Source organism: Pipistrellus kuhlii, unplaced genomic scaffold (genome assembly GCF_014108245.1).
Source record: "Pipistrellus kuhlii isolate mPipKuh1 unplaced genomic scaffold, mPipKuh1.p scaffold_m20_p_26, whole genome shotgun sequence".
NCBI classification, from domain to species: Eukaryota; Metazoa; Chordata; class Mammalia; order Chiroptera; family Vespertilionidae; genus Pipistrellus; species Pipistrellus kuhlii.
The window spans coordinates 2,459,659-2,487,410 of NW_023425525.1; the positions used below are offsets into that span (position 1 = coordinate 2,459,659).

The following is a 27,752-nucleotide window of genomic DNA, read 5'->3' on the forward strand; positions in this document are numbered from 1 at the left end:
AAAACATGTTGTTTCGTTGTGATGTTTGCAACACAGCAGAATGTTAGATTTTTTGCTTGTTATTGCAGTGAAGTGCATTAGGTACTCAGAATCACAGAGAGATTTGAAGATAACACCTAGATCGTTAAGTCCTGCCGAAATTTGGCAACGTTTTCTGCAAAGCAAGAATCTTAAAGTTGAGTTACTAGTCATTATTAAAATAAGACCTTCAGATCCCCAGATATTGATTTACATTATGTGAAATTGATAATTCAACCCACTACCAAAGTTTCTTGTTAAGAAAAGAAAATCTTTCAGTTAATAGGGGATTTCTTTACATCACTAGTTGAAAGGTTGAATACAATGTTATGGTTTGCCTTTCAATATTGATAAAGTGCCTCCTCAAATCCAATTTTGTGCATTATAAAAATGTAGCACCATAACCCAGTAGGTGTGTCTTACTCTCAGCCCTTCAGACTTCATTGTAGATAAAGACACTTTTCTGACATGTGGTCATTTCAATGATATCTGGTCAGGTGACATTTCCCAGAAATTATTCTTTATTTAGAAACAAAAACAAGACAAAAGCAATTGATTTTAATCCAAAATGTATTTTTTTTTCCTTATAAAAGAGGCCCACATATTCACGGCGTCTACTCTACAGAGTCTGTCCATTTCATTACACCACGTGTCAATTCAAGGTATCTGGTCACGGCAGAAACTCGTGGCTAATAGGTGTGATACAACACAGTAGGAGGTATTGCTCAGTTCAGCTACTCTTATATACTTAAAAAAAATACAGAAACGTTTTGTGTGTGTGTGTGTATGTGTGTGTTTTTGTCCACTGTAGTCCAGACAGAAAAGTTACATGAAAGTTCTAGAAAATGGACTTCTTTTATTTGGTTGCCACGGTACCCTCTGAAGCCAGTGGATGAAGATGCTGGACTTGTACATGTTTCCACTGGCCGGAGCAGCCTTGGGGAAGCTGGACCTTCCTCCCCGGAAGTCCCGTTCCTCTGCCTTTTCCATTCCCAAGCAGCCCAGCAGCCCGGAGCTCCCTCCCCGGAAGTACTAGGTGTGGTTGGTGGTTTTCAGGATGTATTTGTGGGCACCCCTATGGCAGTGGCCTTCACTTCCAGCGCCGCGCCTCTCTCGTCGCCTGCTTCCCAGAGGTCGATGAGAGGCGGGTAAAGCTCACTGAACGCGAAGGTTGGCTTCTGCAAGTAGTTCCTCGCATGGCCACGTCCAGCTGCTCCCATCATGTTTCGAGAGAGGCAGCCGAAGAGACATAGCACACCGGTAATCCCCAGGAAGCCCGCGAGGCCGGCCAGGAAGGTGGGGCTGTGACTCCCGCCGTCTGCTGCTCCATCCGGGCCCCACCCTTTCGTGGTGACATTAACACACCGTTTCCTGGCTTTCTGGTCGATGGTGGGGCTGTCGATACAAATGGTGTACTCGGTCGAGGGGTTCAGGCGAGTCAGGTTGTACACCCTGACGTTGGGCGGCAGGCGGGCCCTGTGGGCGGCGTGGGACGGGTCTGCCTTGATGAAGGCAGTCCACGTCACGCTGGACCTGAGAATCTTGGAACTCGCTTTCCAAGACACCAGAACCGAGCTGGCCCGGACGTCTTCCACTCGGATGTGCAAGGACCCGTTGTTATCCTGCGGGAACGCGCCGTCCACTCTGATCGTGACGGACTTCAAGTCGGCGCCCACCAGGTTGGTTGCCATGCACGTGTACACGCCCCCGTCTGCGGGGACAATGCCTCTTATGTCCAGGGTGCCCTCGGCGTGCACGGAGAACCTGCCCGTCAGGGTGTGAGGCCCGAGCTTCTGGCCGGAAGGGGTGATCCAGGAGATGTCGGGCTGCGGCTCGGCCGTGGCTCTGCAGTGCAAGGACACGCAGCTCCCGGCTTCCAGGTCCAGGCTGGAAGGGAAGCTCTCGGGCGCGATGAGCGGGAGGCAGATTTCCATCATCTCCCGGAAGTGCACCTGCCGGACGTTCTGGCCCTGGAACTCGGGCGGGTCCACGCAGAAGAGCGACTCGGGCTCCATGAAGCGGACACTGGTCTTGTTCATGTTGATCCAGCGGATGACGCAGTCGCAGCGGATGGGGTTGCTGTGGATGCTGACTTCCTTGAGGCTGGGCAGGGCCTCCACGGTGCCCTGGTACAGGGCGCTGAGGGCGTTGCTGTTGAGCATGAGCGACTCCAGCCGGGGCAGCCGGAAGAACGCGTTGGGGTGGATGTAGGACAGCCGGGGGTTGTTGGTGGCCTCTATCTTCCTCAGATCCGGCAGGTTGTCCACGGCAAGGCCGTCGATGGAAACCAGCTCGGGCATGTTGTTCATGCCCAGCTCCTTGAGGTGGAGCATGTTGCTGAAGTCCCCCCTGCGTATCCTGTGGATGGGGTTTTTGTTGAGATCCAGGAATTTGAGGCTGGCCACCTTCTGCAGCGCCGCCCGGGGCACCTGCCGCAGCCTGTTGTCGTAGAAAGAGATGCTTTCTAGGCTCTCCAGGCCAACCAGGGCGTCGTCGGGCATCTCCGTGAGGTTGATGCCCGCGATCACCAGGCTGCGGAGATTGATCAGCGGCTCGAAGTTCATGTCTTCAATCCTGATGATTGGGTTCTCCCCAATCATCAGGATCTCCAGGTTGGGGAGCGCGTCAAACCACTTCTTGTCGATGGCCTGCAGTCTGTTGGAGTTGAGGTGCAGCCGGAGAAGGTTGTGGAGGCCGATAAACGCTCCCGGCGAGATGACGGACAGCGAGTTATGGTTGACGTAGAGCTCCTGGAGGCCGCTCAGCCCTGACAGACATCTCTCGGGCAGCTCCGTGAGCTTGTTTTCCTCCAGGTACACGGACAGGAGCCGGGGCATCTGCCGCACGCTGATGTTGTCCACCGAAGACAAGTTGTTCTGCGACAGGTCCAGGCCAGTGAGGTTCACGGGGAAGTCCGCGGAGCGCTCGATGTCGGCGATGTTGTTCGTCTGCAGGAGCAGGACCTGCGTGTCGGCGGGCAGCCTGGCCGGGAAGTGGAAGAGACCCACGTCGTTACAGTCCACGGTCCACGCGTCCATGTACGTGGACCGGGGCGTGAACCACGGCCTGACCTCGCACGTGCACGACGGCGGGCAGTCCGCTCTCTTCTGCCCGGCGTGCACGAGCGTCGTGATCGCCAGGCCAAGCAGCACATGCACCCCGAGCGGCATGTCCTTCATCTTAGCTTCCTCTGCGGAGATGCCGCGGGCCCCGGCGGGCGGATGGCACAGTCACTGCGGGTGGGCTCAGCGGGAGCTGGCGGAGGAGGAGGAGGGTGGCTCATGTGTCAAACGATGGGCGCCGTGGAGCTGCGGGGTCTCTCGCCCCGGGGCGAGGTGCCGGTGCCACAGTCACACGGTCCAGAAACGTCACACATGTTGCGGGAGGGGAAGCGGCAGGCGCCTCTCGGGTCGGACGCGGAGGCACGCTCTGAAGAGGGGGCAGGGATGGACGGTCACAGGAAGTGGAGCCGCTCATTCATTTCGGAGGACGAGGTTCACATCCCACTTCGGTCCAGGCCTGGCAGGAGCAGCAGCCGTGATGCTAATTTGCAACAAAATAAAACAAAAAGGAGAAGAGGAAGAATTAGTCCAAAGGAAAAATGATACCCGTAATTAATATCCATGAAGCAATTACAGTGATCTCATCTTTGACGTCCTTCGAGTGGACAGTTAATTCAATATGTTTCGCTGACGTTAGCCTTGACAGTGATTGGCCCTGACGCGGCAGGCCGAGAACGGAATCTTTAGAAGCTGAAACTGCATTAGGCATAGCAGACAGGCTTCCGTAATATTCCCGCATTCTACTTGCTTGTTCCTTGTAATTGTGTTTATTGCATTTGTCCTTCCTTCTCTCTGACGATTAGTGAATGGGAACCAAAGGAAATCTGTCAGAGGAGATGGTTTCTCCCCTCTCTTACGGAGACAAAATTAAAAGGTTCCAGAGAAAGTGATACTGTTTAGCGAATGCATTAGCCCGGGGCCCTCAGGAGAGGGCTGTGCAGGGAGCTGGACGGCCTGGCAGTGGACAGGATTTCCCTTGTCATTCTCCCTCTCTCCAGCCTCCTGCATAAAGGGGCTTGGGGTTCCGCAGTACTTGGGAGCGGTGAGGTCTAACTTGCCGTAGACGTACCTGTAGATTTTTCATTTTTAAGTGAAATTCAGATTAATGTTCGGCTGTTTCATCTCCCCCTGAAAATAACTTAGATTCCATTAGTCACTGACAGGGAGAAAAGTAACTTTATTACAGCAATAAAACAGGCCCTTAGATATTGCTTCTTTTAAAAAGACACCGATGTCTTTATCACATAAAAATAAGCAACGCACAGCCAAGTGGCAGTGCTGATTTGGGCTGCATTTCAAGGTAGCTCACTACTCTTATATGCCCAGCAAGCCTGGCTTCTGCCAACGAAGGGGTTCCATAAACACTCTTTGCCCAGAATCCTTGTCTGTGTCCAACAGCGCGTTAGAGACGCTAACAATGAAACACGTGTATGTGTGTGTGTGTGTGTGTGTGTGTGTGTGTGTGTGTGGTGTGAACGCGCTGCTTTTTGATCTGAATTATTCTCCTGAGTGTTTTCTAAAATGTGCTTCTGTCCAAGCAGAAACTCTGTTCTGACCTCATTGCATCATTCACGTAGCCAGATGTCAGAAACGAGCACACGCGAACGGGATTGGTGCTGAAAGCTTTTGGAGATCCGGAGAGTTCTCTCCGGGGTGAGCAAATTCAAACTTCACCTCCCCAGATGGGCAGGGAGAAAGGGCCAGCTCGGGAGGCACTGCAGGGCATGGGTGCTGTGCCTGGCTCCATCACCAGATTCTCTCTGGTCTTCGGAGCTGATGGATGCTCTCGCTGATGGACTGTTTGGCATGGTGGCTCGCAGGCCAGTACCTAATATCTCAGGTGCTTTAGGGGTTTCAAAGCCCTTTCTTAGTCATCGTTTATTTGGTATTGACCTGTGAGTGGGCGTGGAAGGTTCTCCGGTCCCCAGGTTTGGGTGAGTGCGGAGACCCATGTGCTGAGGCCATGGTTTTACAGGACGGCATAGGACTGGAGCCAGGCTTTGTCTTCAGGCTGTAGCACAGGCACGTGGAGAAACAATGAAATAATTTTACCACAAAATAGTGTAGTGATTTTCCTTCTCCGCGGGGCTGGCATTTCCCTGGTCTTCAGCTTTTCCTGTTCAGAAAATTAGTTTTATCCATCTACTCACAGTGGCCAGCGTGTGCTCCCCACTGACCAGCTCACAAGGGCCAAAACCACACCGCCCATGCATGGCAGAGAAAGAGAGAGAGAGAGAGAGAGAGAGAGAGAGAGAGAGAGAGAGAGAGAGGGAGAGAGAGAGATATATACAGGTCAGGAAATACAAGTATCTGAATCTGCTGGCCAATGCTTTTGCTCCTTTAAAAAAGATGTACTTGGAAATGCAAACGATGAATGTGCAGTTTGCTCTTGAGTATAGAATCAGAGGCCGGGACGTCAGATTAGAGTTCTCAACCGTCAGAGTCATCAGAAAGGAGAGCCTGGCCTGTCTGCTGAGGGGGGAGTGTGTTGTCCCGGGGCTGGGCCTCTTGAGTCTCGGGCCCCTGTGCCGGAAGCTTTCATTCTTGCCCCGCCCCCCATCTCTGTGGTAAGCATGTGTTTGTATTTCTCGTTTTCTCTTACTGGATATAACATGATTAGACGTAGATTATTAGATTATTACCTCGATAGACATGCAGTTATTAGATTCTTAGTCCCTTCCTGGAGGATGCGGTTTTTATTATTAAGGGCTGTGTACACCTCTCTGGTGATCTGATTATGTTAGTCCATTTGCCTGGCTGATGAGCGCCTCACCCACGCCCTCCAGCGCTCAGCTCATTAGACCAACGTGCGCAGGATGGTAACCACCAATGCGTCTTTCTATAATTCCCGTTGAATGACAACATATGAAATAGGGATGAAGATGACTTTTCTTCTCAAATCATCAACAGTAAGAAGCATTTAAAAAAAGGGGGAAGGAAAGATGTGCCTCAGACTTTTACAGGATGTTTTTCTTATTGCCCGATAGTTAAAACGTGGGGATCTGACAGTGGCACTGCGCCATGTCACCTGCCCGCCTGACCGGGTTCACGTGACAGGCACCCTTACAAGCCGAGCGGTCTCGCAGGGGCCGCCTCGCTCCCCACAAGAGAGTGGCTTCTGTGTGGCCACCGAGGGGTTTGGGCAGAATAACAATGACAATGGTGGCATTTGTTTTAGAAGGACAGACTTCAATCTATGTCTATAGGCATCTATACAACATTGTTTAACCATAAAAACAGCTATGTCATTAAAAACAAATTGACCAGCTTGCTCCCATTGTTACCTGTGGGGGGTTTTAATGCCCTCAGCCCTCTCACTTTTATTCTCTCTCTCCTCCAACCTCACTACTCCCACACTCCCCTCTTTGAATACCCTGGAGAATAATAATGAACTCTCTGAAAAACGTTTTCCAGCTTAGGAAACTTGAATTACGTGATTATGGATATATTTATAGAATTTCCCATACTCCATCCATTTGCTGTTTTTTTTCTTCTAAAATAAGAGTAGGAAAATTGTGCTTCAAAAAAGTCAGTATTTCAACCCTTGTTTTAAAGGTTCTAGAACTCTCGCTTGGGAAGGTGGTCTGGAGCTTAGCAAGGGATGCTCTGGAGCAGAGTAGGTCTCCCAGAAATATATTTGGGTGGATGGGTGAATGGATGGATGTAAAGTAGGTAACTTGTGGGTAAATATATATTGCTTTTCTTCCTTAAAATACGGTAAACAAACCATACACAAGTAAATGTTACCAACAGTGGATACATCTTTAAAGGATTCCCTGTTTTGAGGGTGAGTATTCATTTTGAGGTCATACTCTTAGGAGCTAGGACCCAACTCATAACTTATCCTGCTCTTTTCAATGGTTTCTTTTTTATATAAAACTATTTTAGAAGGTGTGTGTGTGTGTGTGTGTGTGTGTGTGTGTGTGTGTTTAGCCTTCTTTTAGTTTTAAAGGCAACATAATCCTTCCTATATTAAAGCTAAATAAGTTATACTTGATTATTATTCAAGTTCAGGAGATGATGTTAATGAAATGCCACCAGGAATGAAAACTGACATCTTAATGAAGTGTATTCTGAAAAGGCTCTTAAAGGGTTGGAGTGAGTGACACACACAGGTTCAGAGCCAGCCCTTCTTAGGCTCCTTGTCATCCATTTATTCTTCTGTTCAGCCTTTCAGTAGACGTTTGCCTCGGGCCCACTGCATCCCTCACTGTGCTTCATTTCTAACCTCTTTAGTTCAGAGGATTTTTAAAGATTGAAAGACTAGAAATTGGCCCTTAGTTGAGTCTTTTTTTGTGTGGATTGATTCAGAAGACTTTTTTTTTTTTTAATTAAAAAGCATTTTAAGATGTGTAATTTTCCTAATGCATGTGTCCTTTTGTGCCTTATGAGTGTTTTTCACAGTACCTTTGATTTTTCTTCTTGGCTGCCCCATGTAGATTTTGCCTGAGGGAGAGTCAAAGGCCAGATATGTTTTCTCTGTTTCAAATAATAAGTATAGTACATGTGGAATTATAGTCTAGCCAGCAGCCTGGTCAGTTTGGCCCATTAAAAGAAAGTTATTTTAATAATCCTCATGTATATGTATATAACGTATACATATATATATAATATGTATACACTAAAGGCCTGGTGCACGAAATCATGCTCAGGTAGGTTCCCTAGGCCTGGCCGGTGATCAGGGCTGATCTGTGGAATGACCAGCGGGATGATCAGGGTGGGGCCTGCTGGCACCTGCCTTGGTTGGCCTGGGGCCTGTGGGCTGGGGCAGCTCCTGCATTAAGTGTCTGTCCTCTAGTGGTCAGTGCACGTCATAGCAACTGGTCGTTCTGCAGGTTGTTCCACTGTTTGCTTGATTTACATATTAGGCTTTTATATTAAATCTATAAAATATAATATTTAATCCTTATGGAGGATATATTTATTGATTTGAGAGAGAGAGAGAGAGAGAGAGAGAGAGACATCAATGTGAGAGAGAAACATTGATCAATTGCCTCCCCTATGTGCTTGACTGGGACTCAAACCTGCAACCGAGGAGTGTGCTCTGACCGAGGATGGAACCTACCACCTTTTGGTGTATGGGATGGTGCTCCAACCACGTTACCTGACAGGGCATGTGATATCTTTAATACTTGTGAACACTTGTTGTAACTTGTGATTTCTTCAATCTAAATACAGAAATTGCTTCTGGAGAAGTGGAAACTTAGGACCAAGGCTTTTTAATTGAGAAAAACATCTTCCTTCTTTAGCTTCTTTTCTTTTTCATCGCTTACGAAACATGGATTGGACCCCCGCTTTTTGGTAGACCCTGTTGTAGACCCTGGAAAGGCAGCGGTGAATACGATGAGCTGTCTACTCACCAAGCTCTCAGTTAAGGAATGAGTAAACAGCAAAGTCTGAGGCACAGTCGAGCTGCCTTACAATAAGAAAATGGTATGGCACTGCTCTGTGGAGGTGCACAGGAGGGAATCCTACTCCGTCCAGAGGATTCTGTGTTCTTTTATGATGCATATAAAAACCAACTGCAGAATGCCAGGAGAACACGTAGGCCAGAAGATATAAAATCCACTGTGTCTCACATGCCATTTTACAATGCCAAAGCTTAAGAACAAAGCGTGGCTTCTTCCCTGGACCTCATTATGTGCATTATAAAGACCACGGAGTCTGAAGAAGAGAAACGTTTGATACTTGACTTAAGTGGAAAAAACTGGTGAAGACAGGAAGTTGCCATGGCTACATTAAAACCCGGTTGCTTTTCTTCTACAGCAAATTGCCAGCTAAGTTTGTTTGTGTAAAGAGCTTACATTCTATTCTCCAATTATCTGGCCTCATGTTCCTGCATTGTAAGACTCAGTCTTTCTTCAATTCTAGTTGAAAGCCCCATATCCCAAAGGTATTGAGTTACACTAAATGATTCCTAGAAAAAGCTATTTTTTCCACCCTTGGGAACTATGGATTTTCCAGTTTTTCTAAACGAATTAATTGTTTGAATTTGTATGTCAACTTTTCAGGAAGTGGATGATGGTAACTCTATAGAATAGCTTAATGAATGCTGTCTTAATATATTCATCAGTTAATAGACATATGAGAAACGGGGAGACACTTTGCTTTTCATTATGAGACACAGACCAGGTTTACCAGATGGTTCTGTCACTGTGGGCAGGACACCTCACACTTCTGTGCATCAGGTTAATGAACATTAAACTTTAAAATGTGGTTATAGGATAACTAAGGTTTTTTTACATTGTGAATATGACAGTACTCTGCAAACATGAAAGGTTGTTTTTTTTTTTTTTTTTTTTTTTTTAAAGGTGTCAATAAAACGCCTGTGGGTAAACAGACTTACCTGATTTTAGTCTTTGTATTTATATTTAGTTCTCTAGTCCTATGTCATTGACACATTGAGATCTGTGAGTTTTAGTCATTATGGGGCTTTTAAATGCTCTCAGATTAATTAACTGTGTTTTCTCTATTTCATTTTATGTTTATATCTGCACCGTAGTAAATGAAGAAGAGGGTTCCTGTAGTCATCAAATGAAGGCAAACTAACCACTGGGGATGTAAATTGCCTAGAGTAGTCCCCTTGATGAAATAAATGAAGCATAAGTGAGTTGTCAGTAATTATTAATACTGGTACTGGAACAATCTATCCATTATGACTTTTTTTTGGCTAAACTGAAAACTGTGGAGTTTTGGTCATATTCAAGTTTGAACCACCCGAATAAATTTGGTGTAACAGAAAACCGGTGTATTTTTGGTGTCACAGAAATTGATAGCTGGAATGGACACACACATCCAAGGCTTCTCAACCTCATTTCCACTGTGAAACTGTGTGTTCACATGCAGTCTCAACCGAGATTCACAGTAAGTCAAACACAGGACAGAAAAGCTTTTCTGGTTAGTGCACCTGCGACAGCATCTGATCCTGAAGGGGTTCCCTAAACCCCAGTCTCTGGACCATCCATCTGCTCTGAAGGCCGCTTAGAAATGAGGTAAAGGAGGCCCTTGGAGGTCAGATGACTCATGCTAAGTGGTTCGCTGGTTCGTGCTGGAGGAGTGTTGAAAAGCTGGAGAAGCCAGAGGCATTCTTTCCAAAGCAAATTTCCCAGCATCATCTCAGTCCCTGGGCTGCCAAGGTTGGGTCTGTTTTTCTTGGCCTTGACTGAAAGCAAATGACCTCTCTCCTTTCAAGGCGTGAAAGGATCATTACACGCTAGCTGCCTAGGGGATGGGGCGGACAAGAAGTGCTCTGGATGAGGATGGGGCTGGTAGGAGCCACTAATAATACATCAACAGCAAGCATGCCCTCTGTGCCACCGGGCTCAGGCCTACACGAGTTCTCCCAGGCCATCATCCAGCTCTTTCTGCAGACACTGTTATTATAGATGCAGCCCAAGAGGCTGGCTTGCCAGTTCACTGATGCTCAGATGTGGATTCGCATCCCTTCCTCAGACCTCGAAAGCCCAGACTTAACCACTGTTAAACTAAACAAACAAGGAGACCCTTGCACTGAGGTGGCTCTGCTGTCAGAGGCAACCCCAAACCTAAGCCTGGGAATGGCTCAAGGTGCCAAAACTGGAAACTGAAGGACAAGTTCCAAATAGCCAACTGGGCTCTACACTACAGCCGTTAACAACCCCCTTGCTTTGCTTCTACACTTTCTCTTTCAAAGTCCCCCCAGCCCCTCCCAGGGAGCCTCCTAACCGCTGGTTAGACACTGGCCTATTCAAATCAATTGTTGCTCAAATTAAACATTCACTATGTCTCAGTCTATTGCCTACCACTAAGCTCTACTTCCTCTCACGTGTTGGTTAACATAGCGTCGCTCATCTTAGATCTTTTCAGAAATGAGTTTCCCCCACCGGGCCCGGGAAGCTGTTGTCTGTGGTCTCTCTCTCTGAGGGAGGAGTCTCATTCCGAGAGAGTTAGAGGGCAGTGGCGGTGGGGAGGGGAGCATGGAAAGGAAGCCTGCTTTCTAGGCCTGCGTTTGTTGCGATTCCCATAAATCACGTTACTCCCAGTCTCTGCTTAGAAGGAGTGTTTGTTCTGCTGATCGTGTACAAAACCCGTCCTCATGTATAATGCTATGTGAGGCTCCCACAACTCCGGGGGTTTGGATGAAATTTAAGAGTTGTTTCCAAATGGACTGCTAATGTTCTAGAAAATCCCATAGTGATTTCTGACAGCATCACCATGTTAGAGAAGTCTGTTTCTTAGAGCAAAGTTATGTTTGTTGTCATGCAGCATGGATGCACCAACATGCATGCATGTAACATGTGCCCATGGATTTAATGGACACCATCTTTGAGAAGGACTGCCTTAGATTCTGACATTTTCAGGTTCAATAAGGTCCACATTGTGTCAGTCTACTGCCCTGTGCAAATATAGTACAACGTTATAGACAGAATTTACGCGGAGATTTCATGATACTTTCAGGGTTAGACATGTTTATTCACCTGTTTTACATGTGTAACAAACTATGGCATGTAGATAGGGCCACTACTTTTCACAAGAAGTCTACAGATGTATAGAGAATTTGGGGATTTTTAAAAATTTGTATGTCAGGGGACAATTTATTTGTGTTTTATAGGAAAAATATTCTCTCAGTAAAATGTGTGCATGTGCGTGTGTGTACTCAGATCCTTCTGCTCGGCTCAGAAAATTCTCCATGTGATTGACTAAACTTATCTACTGAAGTTTCCTATTGTGTTCCCATTTTTATTTCTATTTGTAGATGTCTTGGGTAATTGATTTACGTATGCATCAATTTGTATTTTAAAGTCCCACACAGGTGAAGACGAAGAGTCTTGCTAAAACGTGCTTTTCTCTTTCCCGTGGCACTTCTGATTTCTAGAAGCTCATTCTTGTCGCCCAGCTCCTATTTACTGAAAACTAGGGCTGTGGTCTGGTTTGCAAGCGACTCCATCCTTTGTCTTCATGTCTGGCTCCGTGGGGAGAGTTGCTCTGGCGAACTCCGTGTGAGTGACGGGAACACCTGTCCGGTGCCTGCAGTTAGCGGGTGGACACGCATGTCTCACACAGGGGCTCTGCGGTGGTTCCGTTTCTGTTCTGCACATAATAGTTATCCAGCCAGTCAGAGCAATTTTCAGTCATGTTTGCCTTCACTGGAAGGCAGCCAAGAACCCTAAGTTAAGCCTTGGAAGCCCCCATTCCTGGTCCAGCTCCCGGTGGAGTTGGAGAGAGATGATTCCGATAGAGCTCCCCCAGGCACAGGGGTGCTGCAGTGTGCTGTCTGCTCTTGCAGCCCGGGGCTCCCCGAGGTCTGACACACGGGAGGGGGCCTTAGGCACATGTCCAACCCCCCCCCGAACAGGCAGTTCTGTGCTGGCTGCCACAGCAAATGCTTCCATCCAGTCTCAGGAGGGATGCTTTTCGTAGGAGAGAGCTGCGGGAGAAGTGTGGCAGCAAACAATTCCCATCCTGCTTCCCCTCACACTTGTCCTCCAGGAGGGACTCATTTTGGAGAACAGAAAGTCACTGGTTTATCAAGCAGACGAGGCTATGGACAGAAAACCAGGAAGGTTTTAGCTCCAGGGTTATGACAGAAAATGCAGATTTCCATGCCAGAGCGTCTCCCTCTGACAAGAACCAGCCTTCAGGGGCTCTGCGGTGGTTCCGTTTCTGTTCTGCACATAATAGAACAGCGGTTCTCATGCTATTTCACAGAGCAGCATGACTATCAGTCTTATATTTTCACCGAGGCTCATGGAAACAAACGGCGTTTCGAAGGGAATGGAAATGAAATGAGCTCCTGTGGTCCAAGGATGGAAGGCTCCGTTGTAGGGACACATTCCCGTGTGCCCGGGGTCAGGGCGTGCCTGCCGCGCCAGGGACTGACGCTGTTCTGTCCCCGTGAGGAGGGGGCGTGCTCAGGTGTGGTCCGGGTGCTGAGCTCCTCACAGTGAGCAGAGCTGTTTGCCCGTTGTCATTTGGAAAGGGTGGCTTTCCTTCATGCCCTGAGAGTTCCCCGCATGCTCCCGACAGTCTGCCTGAACCCGCATCCCCGGGGCCGTGAGGAAGATGTTGGAAGTAGGACAACAAAACCTTCGTGGCGAGCTCGCCAAGGCCTTCCTGAAGGTGCATCCCAGCCCTCGGACCCGTTCCCTGTGACCTTTCTGTGAGACTGTGCTACATGGAGTTTTGTCAGCTACCTAGGCACCTAACTGCCCTCTTTATTGGTTGTTCTCCAAGGACCTCCAGGCCCAAGCCAATGTCTTACTTCATAAGCACATACCATGCTGAACAGTCTTTTTGCACAGTAAAATGAAATCACTTCTTTTAAAAAACGTAATTAAGACATTAAAGTTAATGGCTCATCGCATAGATGGCAGCAGACATATTCAGTTGTATTGAAGTTGTTTCAGACACTTGTTCTTTAGTTTGGTCTTTGACTTTCCTACTTGGTGGTGCCTGGTGTGCAGATCATCTCACTCAAAGTACTTCTGTCAGACCCTGGGCTGCTCTGCTCCCTCACAGGGCATACGGGACCTCCGGCCACTGGTTACTTACTGTGTGCTGCTGCTTTCACCGCCCTCACAGAAGACTGGCTTCATAAGGCGGTTTCATGTGTGTTCATCTCTGTGTCTCCAATGCCTCGCTTGGGTAGTTAACAAAATGCCAACTACACGTTTTTAACTATAAGTTCCCCCAATACATAACATTCTTACTCTACAAAACACTCAGGTGTCATGACTTTGGTTTTTCCAAGGGGTGCTGAGGTCCTGATAACAGTTTATATGAGTGGAATATTGAATGATAATATAAAACTGGCAAACTGAGAACTGAGAAATGTGTGTGCGGGAGTGGTGCGTGTATGTGTGTGTGTGTGTGTGTGTGTGTGTGTGTGACAAAGGACCTGGAATGTAGAGACTGCCCATGTTCCCCTGTGACTGATCAGTGGGATGGAAACTCTAAACAGATGTGGACAGGAAGTTTCTACCTGCTGGAGGGCTGGCACTTAACATAGGACCGTTTTACGCGTCCGCGTCATTAGAGTTTTTAAGAAGACACTCTCCTTACTCTGAGTCCAAGAAGAAAAGAAAGATATGGAGGGTTGGGTAGGACGGAGGGAGAGGGGAGGGAAGGAAGGGGCAGGAGGAAACTTTCTAGAGAAAGATCTTTCCCTTTCTAGAGAGAGAAACTCTAAGTACTGTCTATTCATGAGCATCTGCAAGTCACACCGCAGCTTAACTATGTCTTCTCTGGTTTAATAGAAACTCTGATTGTTTCCTAGCACTCCCGTCCAGAGTGATTGTTTTTGCATTTCAATGCGGTAAGAAGTAGATTGAATAAATGCATAACATATTAGAACTGCCATTAAGCAAATGATTCTATGTGGGCCCGTTGAATGAATGTTTTCATTTTTCCTTCTGAGCAAAACACAGATTTCTCCAATTATTTTTAAATTGATTGTTCTCTACTGCTGCCCAAGGAAAAGTGGGCGGGGGGAACCTATTTGATGTTCATTCCATTCCTCCAGTTTGATTCAAGGATGGAGCCGCAGCAGACGAACAGCGCATGCAGTCAGACGCTTTCCCTCCGAAGTCTGCGGGGCCACCGCTGTCGGCATCCTGGGTACAGTTCTCACACACTCAGACTCCGGTTCCTGCTATCGTGTTGTAAATCTCAGGTGTCTTTTCGCAGCCCTGCCTCCCCAGCCCTCCCCAGATTGAGTCCCTGCCTCCAGGAAGTGTGCCCCTAACTCAGGCACGGGGCGGAGACAGCCAGGAAGGTTTGCAGGTGGTGGTGGGAAGACATGTCTGATGCATGTTTTCTAAGCGGGCGGTTCTTCTCAATGAGCTCCTGAGCTTCCGGAGCACAGAGCCTGCTGTTGTGTCAGGGCCGATAATGGGGCTCTTGCAGGAAGAGGGGACCTCCCCGTCTGACCAGTGTCCGGAGAGTGTAAGGAGCTGTCCGCTGGCTGTCGAACAAGGAGGACAGTAACTCGAGCTGACACGGTTCCATTTCCAGGGCCTTCCATGTCCTGCACACTGGCCTCCCTTCTTTAAGTCCCAGGTGGGAAGGAAGTCAGTAGGAGACGAGCATTCTCCCCATTTAATTCAGCGGGGCCTTGCCTTTGCTGTCTCTGTGGTGCACAGACGTTGGCAAAGAGATGCGCTCCAGCGCCCGCACAGCTTCCGGTGAGCAGCCCGTGGTGGCGTTGCTGAGAGATTAGGAACATGCTTCCGAGGAAAGGCACGGTTCCCGTTTGCCTCTGGCTCCTGTTTCCAGCCCAGGGAGATGAGCTGGCCCTTGCGGATGCTCTAAGGCAGGCGTCTTCAAACTACGGCCCGAGGGCCACATGAGGCTCGCAGAGGAGTCTGATCCGACCCGCCAGGTTTTTTGGGCAGTGAGCGCAGCCGAGGTGTTACAGTAGGAATTAGTAGTTCATATAGTCCGGCCCTCCAGCTCTCTGAGGGACCGTGATCTGGCCCCCACTTTAAAAAGTTTGAGGAGCCCTGTAAGGGTTGAGCTTTCCATTGACCTATGAACCAAGAGGTCACGGTTTGATTCCAGGTTTGGGCACATGATCTGGGTTGCAGGCACCATCCCCAGCAGGGAATGTGTGGGAGGCAGCCAATCAATGATTTTTTTCCTCATCATTAATATTCCTCTCTCTCTTCCCCCCCTCCCTCTCTGAATCAATACAAATGTATTAAAAAAAAAAAAAAGAGTTGAGCTCTCGGAACTCCTGGGAGTATCCCTCATGGGTGGACACACACATCGGGGTGGCGGTGCAGGGAACTGGCTGAAAGAGCTGTCGATGATGAAAGTGGGGGCGCCATAAAAGACAAGAGCCTCAACGCACTCACGTGCCTCAGGCAGTCTGTATCCATCTCTTTTCTGTTTCCATGGGTGTTTCTATCCACTTGCATAAATTGGTAATATACAAAATAAAAATGCAAATGAGAGAGCGAGACCCATTTTAAAAATAACCCGCGGCCAGGAGCTTTGTTACCTCGGGGTGGGCAGGGGCCGTGGAAGAACGTGCGGTGCTATGTGTGTCTTCCGAGGTGCTTGGAGGGCGTTTTGCTGGCGTCCCCGAGCCAGCGAAGCCGCACGTGGCCGTTGCCACGGCAACCCATTTTTGTGGTTTGCAGAATCAGGGTGCAAACCAGATGTAAATTGTCAGGCGGTAAATTTCTGTTGTTGCAGGAGATGGTAACACACGCGGTTTCATTTGGTCAATTTGTGTACTTTTGAGGTACTCGTTCCCCTTGGCTCCCTCCCGCTGGCTGGCTGGCCTGCGCCAGGGTTGCAGCCGAGGCTACAGCGCCTGACTTCCCCCCAGGTTAACGGGAACAGCCAGCCGTCGGGCTCAGAAGGCCGTTGTTGCAAAAAGCAAGGCTCCTGGCCGCCCGCGGTGCCATTTCTCAGCGCGGGGACCCGGTTTCTCCGGTTCCTCTCGGGGAAGGGAACCACATTAGCTGCTAAAGGCGCCGTCAGTACCTGTTTGCAATCTACGGAGACGAGCACGTTTCTGTCTCCGTGGCTCCTTACTGTGGAGGGAGAAGGCCCACTGTCCGGGAGCCCTGGATGTCCGAGGTCATCTTCTCCCTGCGTGCCGGCCAGTGGGCCCACAGCGTGTCCCCAGCTCCCCTCTACGCCTGCCGGACCTGCAGGTCCTCTCCTCCTGCTCCTCCTCCCTGGACTGAGCCTCTGCGTCCTATTCCCTCCGCCTGCTCTCCGCCCTCCCTGGCCCGAAGTCAGGACCTCCCGGCTGGAGAGGTCTGCCGGCTCCAGGGAGCGAGGGCCTGCTTGTTTTGTTTAGTGCTGTGCTGTTACTCCTCACCGGAGGATATTTTCCCATTGATTTTTAGAGAGAGTCGAAGGGTGGGGGAGAGACAGAAAGATAGAAACGTAGATGTGAGAGCAAATTGAGTTGGTTGCCTTCTTGCACTTGCCCAGACCAAGGCTGGGGATGGAGCCTTGACTGGAATCGAACTCGGGACGCTTCGGTCCCTAGGGCCAACGCTCTATCCGCGCAGGACCGGCTGGGGCTGGAGTGCACACTTTTCACTTGACAAGTGGTACAGCTCGGTTTCCCAGAGCACACCCAGCTTCCTCATCGATCACCAGGCGACGAGGGGCATCCTCAGCGGGACACCAGCGTGAGAATAACGCCCGGCACTCCTAGTTCTTCACACAAAACGGGGGGTTCTCAAGGTTTCACTGGGATGGTAGAAAGTGCCCGCCCATGGTTCATCGCTTTTTATTATTATTATTATTATTATTATTTTAAATTTTAATATATTTTATTGATTTTTTTGCCCCCCTCCCTCCCTCTCATACATACCCTCCCTCCCCAGAGTTTTATGTCCATAGGTTGTACTTATATGCATGTATACAAGTCTTTCGGTTGATCTTTTATCGTCGCTTTCAAAGTAGTAACTGTCAAGACACGCTTACCACTTACTAGACTCTGTGGAGCCCTATGCTTAGTCGGGGGGCGCCGGCGTGAGACGAGGAGAAATGGCGGAGCGGAACAGAGCCCCTTGCGTGGCATTTCACTCTGACTTCCACCTGTGGTTGTGGAGTTTTACTGGACCGATAGACTTTTTTCCTGTTTATTTCTATGAAAATAACTTAAAAGACACTCTAGTATTTGTCGTCTCACATTATGGCATGTCTTAGAGGAAGAAAAACAACTGGAAACCAGGTACAAGTTAGTGTGGCTAGACGTCATGGAAATATTTATAAACTTAACTAGTCACAGCTGGCAAAGAAGCCCAGCATTTTTGTGGGTGTGGCTGCAGGTGTGCAGGCGTGCTTGTGTGAGGCTGGCACTGGAGGAGACAGAGGGGTGGACATCCATTGGTTATCCATACGTCTGCAAGAGGCGAGGATCAGTCTTTGGAGATGATGGACAGGGCGGTTGTCTCTTCTTGAGCTACGGTGACATCTGGGGAAACAAGGGCTTCCCGAGATTGGCAAAATGTGATGGAAACAGTGTGCATTAGTCCTCCCAGGAAGGATCTCTCAAAGGAGAGAAGAATGAGCGCCCTCCCCGCACGGCACCATGATAAATGGGCTCTCTCTGGTCCCAAGGAAGATCACGTTGGAGTCAGCAGCTCCGGGTCTTTATTTTAGATCTCAGGGCCTTACGTGCTTATTAGTCTATGCTGTGCATTCTTCTGGGGAAAACTTACAGCAAGGTTTTAATAAAATAAGTATGTGCTGAGATTTATGCCAAAAGCTGTAATTATTTTGTGTTCGTTCGGAAGCTCCCTTGGTCCCCAGCAAAGAGGGTTGGGGCAGAGTGGCCTCTTCAGTCAGGGTGGAGTGTCCACACAGGAGCACCGTTTCTGTTCCCTTGGAAGCAGTACGGATCTGAGATGTCCTAAGCCCGTCTGGGCTTCAACCGCCATCACTTTCCACACACTGGACCTCTGCATCCTCGCAGATGCATGGGAACGTTTAGGCAGCAGGTCCGCGGCTCACCGTTTCACTGCAGAGTAATTGGATCCTGTGAAGTGGCCGCTGTATTATGCATGAACCGCAATCGGGGTGCACCGCGTGGTGACCCTGCGGAGTCTGGTGAATTATTACGCAGCCTCCTGGTCTGGCTGAGGAGCTCATAACCGTAGGAAGAGCCTGTTGTTGGGTGTTTCTGCCTAAAAAGTTGGTGCTCCCCAACGGAGACAGTTGTGCTCGTTCTAAGAAATGCGTGATGTGGGAGGCACAGTGGCAAGGCTTCAGCCGAATGGGCTTTCGAGTCAGGCGTTTTGGGTTCAGGTCAGGATCTGCCCCAGGGCGAGCTGGGCAGGTGCTCCCATTCTGCCTCCCTTCCCTCAGGGAGCTGCGATGTCAGGTGACGTGAGCTGTGTGAGAGCTTAACCAGGTCCAGGCTGTGGTGCATAACTGTTGGTCAGAAACAATTCTTCCTCCTCCTGCTCTTCTCCCTCCTCCCCGTCACCCCCTCCTCTTCCTCCTCCTCTTCTTCCTTTTTGTTGTATGTGAATGTAGGAAGCAGCAGGAAAAAAATACAATCTTAAAGTTTAACTTAAAATTATATGCATTCTTCTTTAGTCCTTACATGTGTTGAGTTAGCACAGACACTTGAACCTTTAATCACCTTCAACTTGAATTTTATTTCCAGTTGCCTAATGACTTATAATGTAAAAAACAACCACCGCCTCCATCTGAAATAGCATGTATACGGACCCCCGCTCTCTGACCCCGCTCCTAACATGGGAAGGTGCTCACAACATCCGGCCTTCACCTTACCCTCAGCGCTGGGCATGCCGGACCGTCCCTGGGGAGGGCCTCCTGAGGCTCTTGGAGGGGGTCGCCGCGGGAGGGAGGCTGAGGTGTGCACCCGGCTGGGTGGGACCTTCTGCGCAAGTCTGAGTTCTGAGACCGCTCAGCACAGTCAGTGGGAGCGGGGATTACGGCTCCATCACTGAAGGTTGCTGAGCCAGGAGCTTATTAATACTCAGCGGGGTTGATGGATTTTCTTGAAACTTAATGATCCTATGGGCAGGAAATCCCCAGGCGCTCTGCAGCTTCCTGGTTTAAAGGAGCATGCACGGGGAAAGAGAGGGTCCCCGGGGGACTGAAGGCCTCAGGTGAGGAAACGAGGCCTACGAGCTGCCCCTCGAGTTTTCCCTTGTGCTGTTACCGCGCTGCCTGAGTCGGTCATCCCTCTTCTCTTGGAAACAGCTAGAAAGGAAGAGACACAGGGAGCCTACAAAGACGGTGTCCGGATGGGGATGGGCACAGGGCATGGCACGCGGGATGCGTGGGGTGGCTGCATTGTGATGGAGAACCTGGCTCCCGGGAGGCAGCGTGGACTGGCCAGGTGGGCAGCACCCACAGAAGCAGTGCCACCAGCAGAAAGCCTTCTTCCTAAGAGCCGCCGGCCCCAGGCGGACTTCATATGCTCCTGCTGGGGAGGTGGTGAGAAAACGCACGGGGTGTGCTGAGCACACGGTTCCACACAGAAAATGCTCGCGTGTAAGGCGGACCCTGCTGATGTCAGGCTCATTCCCTTGACCGGAGAAGGGCCGTCTACGAGAGGTCACGTGATCTGAACCCTTAAGGTCTCTGCTGACAGTGGTGCATGGCATTCAACATGTCATCTTCATCCCTGGGACCCTGGTCATTTCATCCTTCCTCCCTGTGACCCTGGTCATTCCATCCTTCCTCCCTGGGACCTGTCGTCCAGCAGCAGGCAGTGTGCACTTCATCCTTCCTCCCTGGGACCCGTGTCCAGCATCAGGCGCCGTGGCCCAGGTCAGAATGTAAACGGAAGGTGAGGCTTTGATATTTACATGGGATTTGCTTGCTCAGAGCCGGAAATGGCGGTTTGGCAAATGCGTCCCTGAGTTTACACAGGCAGCGAGCACCACCCCTGACTCCTGACAGCTGGGTGCTTGTGTAAAGGACGCCGGGCGGTAAAGCCCAGTTAGCGGAGCAGACAGATGTTCTGAGTTTCCCAGGCGGATGGGCCCGGCCGCTCACACAGGGCGATGGCGTGCAGGTGAAGACAGTCTATGCTCATCTTATGGCGACATTTCACGTTTCCATGCGGGACTTTGCAGGAAAGGAGCTTCCAGGTCTCAGAAGTGCTCAGAACACATTCATTTTTCATGGCGAGAGCCGTGGTGGTCTCTTCCCATCGGACTGTGCTCTCTCTCAGATGACCCGGCATCTTGACCCAGCTAGTCCTTATGTGCACCTTGTTGTCTCGCTCTCAGTGCCCTCGACCTGCGCAGGGTGAGGCCAATGGCCCCTGGCCTTGGGAGAATCAGGATTCGTCTGTCTAGAGCAGTGGTTCCCAACCTTCCTACTGATGCGGCCCTTTAATACAGCTCCTCATGTGGTGGTGACCCCCAACCGTAAAACTATTTCTGTTGCTACTTCATAACCGTGATTTTGCTACTGTTAATGAATCATCATGTAAATATCTGTGTTTTCCGATGGTCTAAGCACATGTGTCAAACACAAGGCCCGCGGGCCAAATCCGTCCCGCCGGGCCTTGCAATGTGGCCCGCACCGCGCTGTCATCACTGCACTCCGCTGCGTTTCCATCACAATGACAGTTTATGACTGTTCAGTAAACCATTCGGCCCGCGATTTAGGCTGGATTTTAGATTTTGGCCCCTTCTCTGATTGAGTTCGACACCCCTAGTCTAAGGCGACCCTGCTAGCGGTTCTGAACCTGTGGATCATGACCCACGGTGAGAACAGCTGCTATAGAGCCACTGATGTGGTAGCAAAATTACCGTTATAGTTGAGAACCACTGCTGGAGTGGCAAAACCACAGTTACGAAGTGGCAACGAAAGTAATTTTATGGTTGGGGGTCACCACAACATGAGGAGCTGTATTAAAGGGTCACCACATTGAGAACCACTGCTCTAGAGGTTCATGGGAATTACCCCGACGATCATTAACTGTTCTGCACCGACCCCTGTGGGCCCACATGCCCTCTGTAGAACACGCAGAGTATCCGGTGTTTCTGAGGGGCTGGTTTTGAGGAGAACAGAATGAAGTGGAGGGCCCAGAGGCCCTGTCAGCAAGATGAGACTCCCCTGATGACATACAGGCCCAGAGGGACGGCATCTCTGAGCACGCATGTCTGTTTCTAACTTTTTTTAGGTTTTATTTACTTTTTTCTTAGCAAAAGTAAGCTGTGAATCAGCTGACAATGTCACCTAAATGCCCTGACCTATCCTATTGGCGTTAGGAGACTGAGGGAGAGCATGCAGCCAGGTTCACACCAGCGGGGTGAATCTGCTAAAATGTCTGCCTTTTGTTTCTTTATAGTCATCGTTTTAATTTTGTAATGAGTTAAGAGAACATTTCTCATAAGCACACATCAGTCCTCTCTAAGTATCTCCAGCAGTTCAAATACCCGCCATCATTGATGTGCTCAGAGTGGCAGGTCCCATGTCTTCCTGAGTGAAGGCCGTGGTGGCCCTGGCCCATGGGCAGGCTCGGTCCTTGCAGTTGCTGCTTTGTGAGGTCAGGAGCCATCTCCCCTCCCCCTGCTCCTCGGGGAGTTAAATCCCAGAGTTCCAGGCCTCTGGCATCTACAGGAAATGCTGCCTGTTGACGCTGCCTTTACCCAGTGGCTCAGTGGGTCTGGGGGGGGGGGGGTGTCTTGGCCTTTAAAAGCAGACCTGGAACAAATGGGGGTGTTCACCCTTCGCCTAACAGAGCGGCCGGTGTCCGTGAGGCCTCACCTGCCGGGCGTAAAGCTTGACGTGACAGCCCAAAGGACCTGCGGGGAGAGATCCTCATGAGTCCGAGGACCATATCCTCTGGGAAGACAAAGGTCTCCCCTCCAAGGGCTCTCAGGAAAGGTGGATGGATTTCCTGGCATTCTGAGGTCTTTGTATGGCATCTTCTCCCCGAGACAAACATCAGGAAGGAGAGGCTAAGGACAGGCCTTGAGGCTGGCACTTCCTTTCCGGGCGGGACTCAGGGGACTCCCAGGCCTTCGCTCAGCACCTCCCGCCTCGGGGTGTGCCGGGGAGTCCCCTCCCCCCTCCCCGTCTTCCCGGGGACCTCTGCCAAGTGTCTGTGTATCAGAGTGGATGCTGTCAGACAAACATATGGGCGAGGAGGTGGGGGAACGCGCAGGCATGCTCTCCGAGAATAGGCTGTGTCTGTCAGCTTTGACGCGGGCATGTCACTCGCCGGGGGTTACATTAAGATGGCATGTTTGTCTGGTGGAAGCCTGCCCACAGGGAGTGTCTGTGGCGCGAGGAAGTGCTGGAAGATCGGGGGGGAGAGGGACTGAGTCTTCTCTCACAGGCCCCCCCAGAGCCAGGCAGTGCCATGGTCAGTGCCAGGCCCGCATGGGAGCCGGGGACCTATCCCACAGGACAGCCCTCTGACCTCCCCGGGCCTCCTCCTCCGGGCTCCACACAAAGGTAGTAAGAAGCAAATGTCGTTGCTGAGAAAGTCTGTGTAAATGACATGGTCCTGTGCCCGACCTGGTGGGCTCAGTGGTTAGAGCGACACCATGGACGGGAGGGTCAGGGGGTTCCATTCCTGGTCAAGGGCACGTACTTTGGTTGCAGGTTCCCAGTCGGAGCACGTGCAGGAGGCAACCAATCGATCTCTCTCTCTCTCTCTCTCACATTGATGTTTCTCTCTCTCTCTCCCTCCTGCCTTCCTCCCTCCCTCCCTCCCACTCTCTCTAGAAACTAATGGGGAAAAATATCCTGGGGTGAAGATAACTCACACACACAACCGTATAGCTCCAAAGGAGCATTCACAATGACGCTGTTCATCTTTGTATCCTTCTTCCTTGCCCCCTAGCTTTTTGTGTCAGTTAATCACTATCATCTTAAGCAAAGTGTGGGGAGCGCATGTAGAAATGGAGAGACATTTGCCAAGGAGAAAAAACAGGGCTGAGAAATTGAGGAGGTGCCTGCACAGGCTGTCCCCATGTTTGGAAGTGAAAAGCCAGGTGGGGTGGGGCCGGAGGAGGTCCGCCTGGAGGGGTGAGGGGGTCCTGAGGACTAGCTTGCATGTGAAGAGGGCACAGTGAGCGCCTTCAGACATCACAGGGAACCTCCCTCGTCAACCAGGGTGTTTGGGGGGGGGGCGTCAGCACCCCTGGGCAGACAGAGGTGCGGTGGATGGTCAGTAGCTGGCTCTGCGGCTGAATGACAGCCGCGCATTCCTGAGGGGCATTAAGTTTGTGACTCATTTCAGATTATGTCTCAAAGGTGAATTTCGGGTGTGTGGGATTTGGATGTGATATACTCAACAAATCATAACTGCCTCTGGAGTTGAATGTCTGATTTCGCTTTTAGATACTTGATTATCTGGAAAGAGCTTTCCTATTTTATTTTATTTTGGTACAAATCTATGAGCTTCCCCCATCTTTAAACAAACAAATAAACAAAAGCTCTCTGAAAGGCTGACCAGGCAGAGCTCAGTGGGGTGCACTCTGAAGCGTCCTCCGAAGCGTCCTGCCCCGGCCTCCAAGATGAAACTGTGATGCGGGGCAAGGACGGTAAGGCTGCTGGGCCTCAGTTTCCCCACCTGTGAAATGGGCTATCGGACTGTCCACTCAAGGCCCCCTTCGACACAAACATCCCGTCATCCAATGACAACGCCGTCCCCTTCGCCACTCCCTACGCCGAGGCTGTGCAGAGTGCTTCTGTGAATGACAGCTTTACAAACACAGCCGCCTCCACCACCGCCTACCGCTGCACGAACATCACAGCACACGGTTCCGTTCAAACCTGACCACGATGCAGAGGGAGTGGATGGCGTGGCGGGTGCCACGCTGCCCCCCTGAGAGTCGGGATGAGCCCGGGGCGCCCTTTGCTAACTCTGTGCGGGAGGCCTCTCTCCGGGCCTGCTGAGACCTGGGCCCTCCCACCAGGGTCCAGAGAACACTGCCATCCGCCCGGGACTTCCCCTGCCCTCTGACACCACCTACTTGCTCGGTATTAGAATCTGATTTCTCTGTACCTGGCGGCGACGGGGTGACTGCCATCCAAATCTCTTTCCTGGAGGTCTCAGCAGCCCGCACTTTACCAGGGGGAGGCGGGAGGGGCGCCCTGGCCCCAGGGGGAGGCATGCTCTGTGGCTGAGGCGGAGCTGCCCGCCTCTGCACGGCCAGCATCAGTGCTCACAGCCCCTCCAGTGCCCACCACGCCCACATCTGCTCTTTTTAGGGAGCCTCAGGGGGGCCGCACCGGTGGCTGCACCTCAGAACCAGGCCTCCTGGGAGCATGTGGGGCTGCAGGCCCGCCCAGCGCACCCCTGGTTCGGCCAGAGCTCTCACAGTGTCAGGGATTCTCTGGGGCGTCCTTCCCCAGGCTGGAGGGAGGGGCCCACTGTTCGCTTCTGTGCCTGACCCCCCTCACCCCCCCAGTACACCCCTCGTCTCTGACCACGCTCAGAGGCCGCCAGTTCAGTACGAACGCTCAGCATACAGAGGTGTTACTTTCTAGCTCAGTATTAAGCCTTTCCGATCGGCTTACTTAGTTTGCAATAAATACCACAATGCCACATCACATAGGAATTTCACGCCAGAAAAAATGTAGGGCGAGGGTGAGGGAAAGTTAGACATCAAGTTCAACTCATCGGTGGTTCATGGAGAGGGTGGGGGAGGAGCAGCAGGTGTAAAAAAAGACCAGAGAAAGAACAAGATACAGCGAGTAAACCCTAGGCTGGCCACGGTCCCCACACATCCCTACACTGCCGGCCTCGGAAGCCGATCACACTCCCTTCAGCCATCCACAGGCACGGCCGCGACAAAGCAGAAATCCTGCCACTCACCATGTCCAGCTCAGCATGCAGCTGGGACCGGCTCCCAGCGCTGGTCCTTCAGGCTGGTCTCCTGAAAGCTCTGACGTATGGGGAAGCCGAGGCCGGGGGTGGGCTCAGGTTACACCTTCTGGGCGTGCTCCCCGCCCTCCTGGCCTGGGCGGGTGCCAGCCAGGTCCCCAGGCTCAGGGCACCGCTGGGGACAGCCCCTAGGGAGGGCCTGGACCCAGCCTGTTCCTCAGACTCCAGCCGACACACCGCCGACCTCTGAAACCCACAGGCTGTGGACGTGGCTTTGCCTGGGTTAGGGCTAGTCTGCTGTTACAGGGATCGACTGCCATTCCATCATGGGCCGGGGGCCGGGGTTCAGAGCCTGTGTGTTCCGGAGGAAAAGTTCCCCCAGAAGGTCCGAGCCATCCCCGGATCAGTGCTGCAGTGCTGCGTCTGCACCAGCCTGCCCGCCGCTGGGAGGAGCTGTCTGTCTCCGCAGCTGCTCTGGGCCAGCAGCACCGCCAGGCCCGGCCCCGCTGGGCCACGGGCAGGGAGTCTCCGTGTCTGCCAGGGACGGTGGCCTGTGCTGGAGGCAGAGCGAGCCCGCCGCCCGCTCATGCTCCTGTCACCGGGAGAGGAGCCCTCTCCTCAAACTTGCTCATTCCTCTCGGCAAACTCGGCCCTCGCAGCCCGACACCTGTCAGGCCCGCGGTGCTGCCGCTGTTCACAAAGGTCACCGCAATGAACTGGCCTCTTACACAGCCCATTGTGAGCCGCCCGGTTATTTATTTTTTTGACACGTTTACGGGAACGTGGCAGGATCTAAGTGGCTGGCTATTATCTGTTGGTTTGGGGGGCTCCTCTCGGAAACCGGGGAGCCGGTGACAGCTCGGAAAGCAAAGCACGGTTGCAGGGGGAAAATTGCCTGCGGTTTGAAAGAAGCCAAAGCCAGCCTAAGGAACTGGGGGTGACTGGGAGCAGCCTCGAGGCGGGCGGCCAGGCTGGTGTCTGCGGCCGAAAGGGGGCGGTGGGTACCCACGATCGGCCTGCTTGCTCTGAAAGCTGGTCCCGTTAGCGCCTGGGTACCCCTCGCCCGCGGAGCCCCTGGACCAGGCTGCAGGGATGCTCAGGGCTTCCTTCCAGAGGGCCAGCCTGTCCCTCTGCCTCCGAGGCTCAGGAGGAGCAGGCCAGGTCCCCGGGTTCCAGGGAGCCACTTCCAGTCCCCACTCCCTCCCTTCTGGCTTTTTCATCCTTACCCCTTTTCCCCGACCAGGGAGCAGTCCCCGGAGCCTGAGGCCGGACACAAGGACATATTGTTACCGATGAGCGCTGAGCGGGAACTCAGCCCCGCAGCCCCCGCAGAGGGACCGGGGCCGGAGCTCCCAGCCCCCGGCCTCCGGGAGGGGAGGGAGCGGGCATCCCTGCGCGCTGCTCGCGGGGGCAGAGAGGACGCACCTCTGGCTCCGGACCCTCCCCAGCGCCGGGGCTTCCAGCCGCACCAGCCCCGATCGCCCTGCCCCTGCCCCGCCGGGCCTGTCCCGGAGTCCGTTACCGGAGCCCGGAGGCAGCCGGCAGCCCGGCGGGCACTCCCGGCGCGGCTCCCGGTGCAGCCGCACACGGTCCGCCTCGGCCGCACCCCGGCGGCGGCGGAGGACTCCCCGCTTGGGGGATGGGGCCCCACAGGACCGGTGCCTCTGGCTCTGCTTTCCCGGCTCAGGCTCGGAGAGGGAAACCCGGCTGCTCCCCGGCCCCCCCCCCCCCCCCCCCCCCCCGTCCCTCTGCCTCCTCCCCGCCCGGCCCCGGCCCCGGCCCCGGGCACCCCCATGGGCACCCCCATGGGCATCCCCATGGGCGCGGGAGCAGCCCGCACAGCCCCGGGCGCCTGCACGTCCCGGTCTCCCCGAAGCCGGAGGGGAAGGGGGAGGCTCCCCGGATCCGGACCGGAAGGAAACATCGAGCGGAATGGGCCGGCGGCGCCCCGGCCCCGCACAGCCCGCGGCCCGCGGCTCCCGGGAACTTACCGGCCCGGCCCCGGGGTGCTGCCCGCCGCCGCCGCCCGGGTCCTCCGTGCGGGGTCACATGGCGGTGCGGAGCGGGGTGTCCACGGGCTGGAGGAGTGTCCACGGGCTGGAGGGGTGTCCACGGGCTGGAGGGGTGTCCAGGGGCTGGAGGGGTGTCCACGGGCGCGGGGTGTCCAGGGGCTGGAGGGGTGTCCAGGGGCGCGGGGTGTCCACGGGCGCGGGGTGTCCAGGGGCTGGAGGGGTGTCCACGGGCTGGAGGGGTGTCCACGGGCGCGGGGTGTCCAGGGGCTGGAGGGGTGTCCACGGGCGCGGGTTGTCCACGGGCGCGGGGTGTCCACGGGCGCGGGGTGTCCACGGGCTGGAGGGGTGTCCACGGGCGCGGGGTGTCCAGGGCGCGGG

At 52.4% G+C, this 27,752-nt stretch overlaps 2 protein-coding genes across 3 annotated transcripts in view; one reads left to right on the top strand and one right to left on the bottom strand.

The window, feature by feature from the left end:
• Nucleotides 1–27,752, top strand: part of IMMP2L (inner mitochondrial membrane peptidase subunit 2) — a 364,131-nt gene that overhangs the window by 144,171 nt on the left and 192,208 nt on the right. The window lies entirely within an intron of this gene.
• LRRN3 (leucine rich repeat neuronal 3) lies at nucleotides 522–27,504 on the bottom strand. The gene is made up of 2 exons (XM_036453750.2): nucleotides 27,354–27,504; nucleotides 522–3,561 (listed from the first exon to the last, which is right to left on the bottom strand). The coding sequence occupies exon 2, from the start codon at nucleotides 3,195–3,197 to the stop codon at nucleotides 1,071–1,073; it is 2,127 nt and encodes a 708-aa protein (XP_036309643.1). The 5' UTR covers nucleotides 3,198–3,561; nucleotides 27,354–27,504; the 3' UTR covers nucleotides 522–1,070.

What these genes read in the sequence shown, in the direction of transcription:
- LRRN3 (XM_036453750.2), bottom strand. Translation starts at nt 3,197, where the DNA reads ATGAAGGACATGCCGCTCGGGGTGCATGTGCTGCTTGGCCTGGCGATC.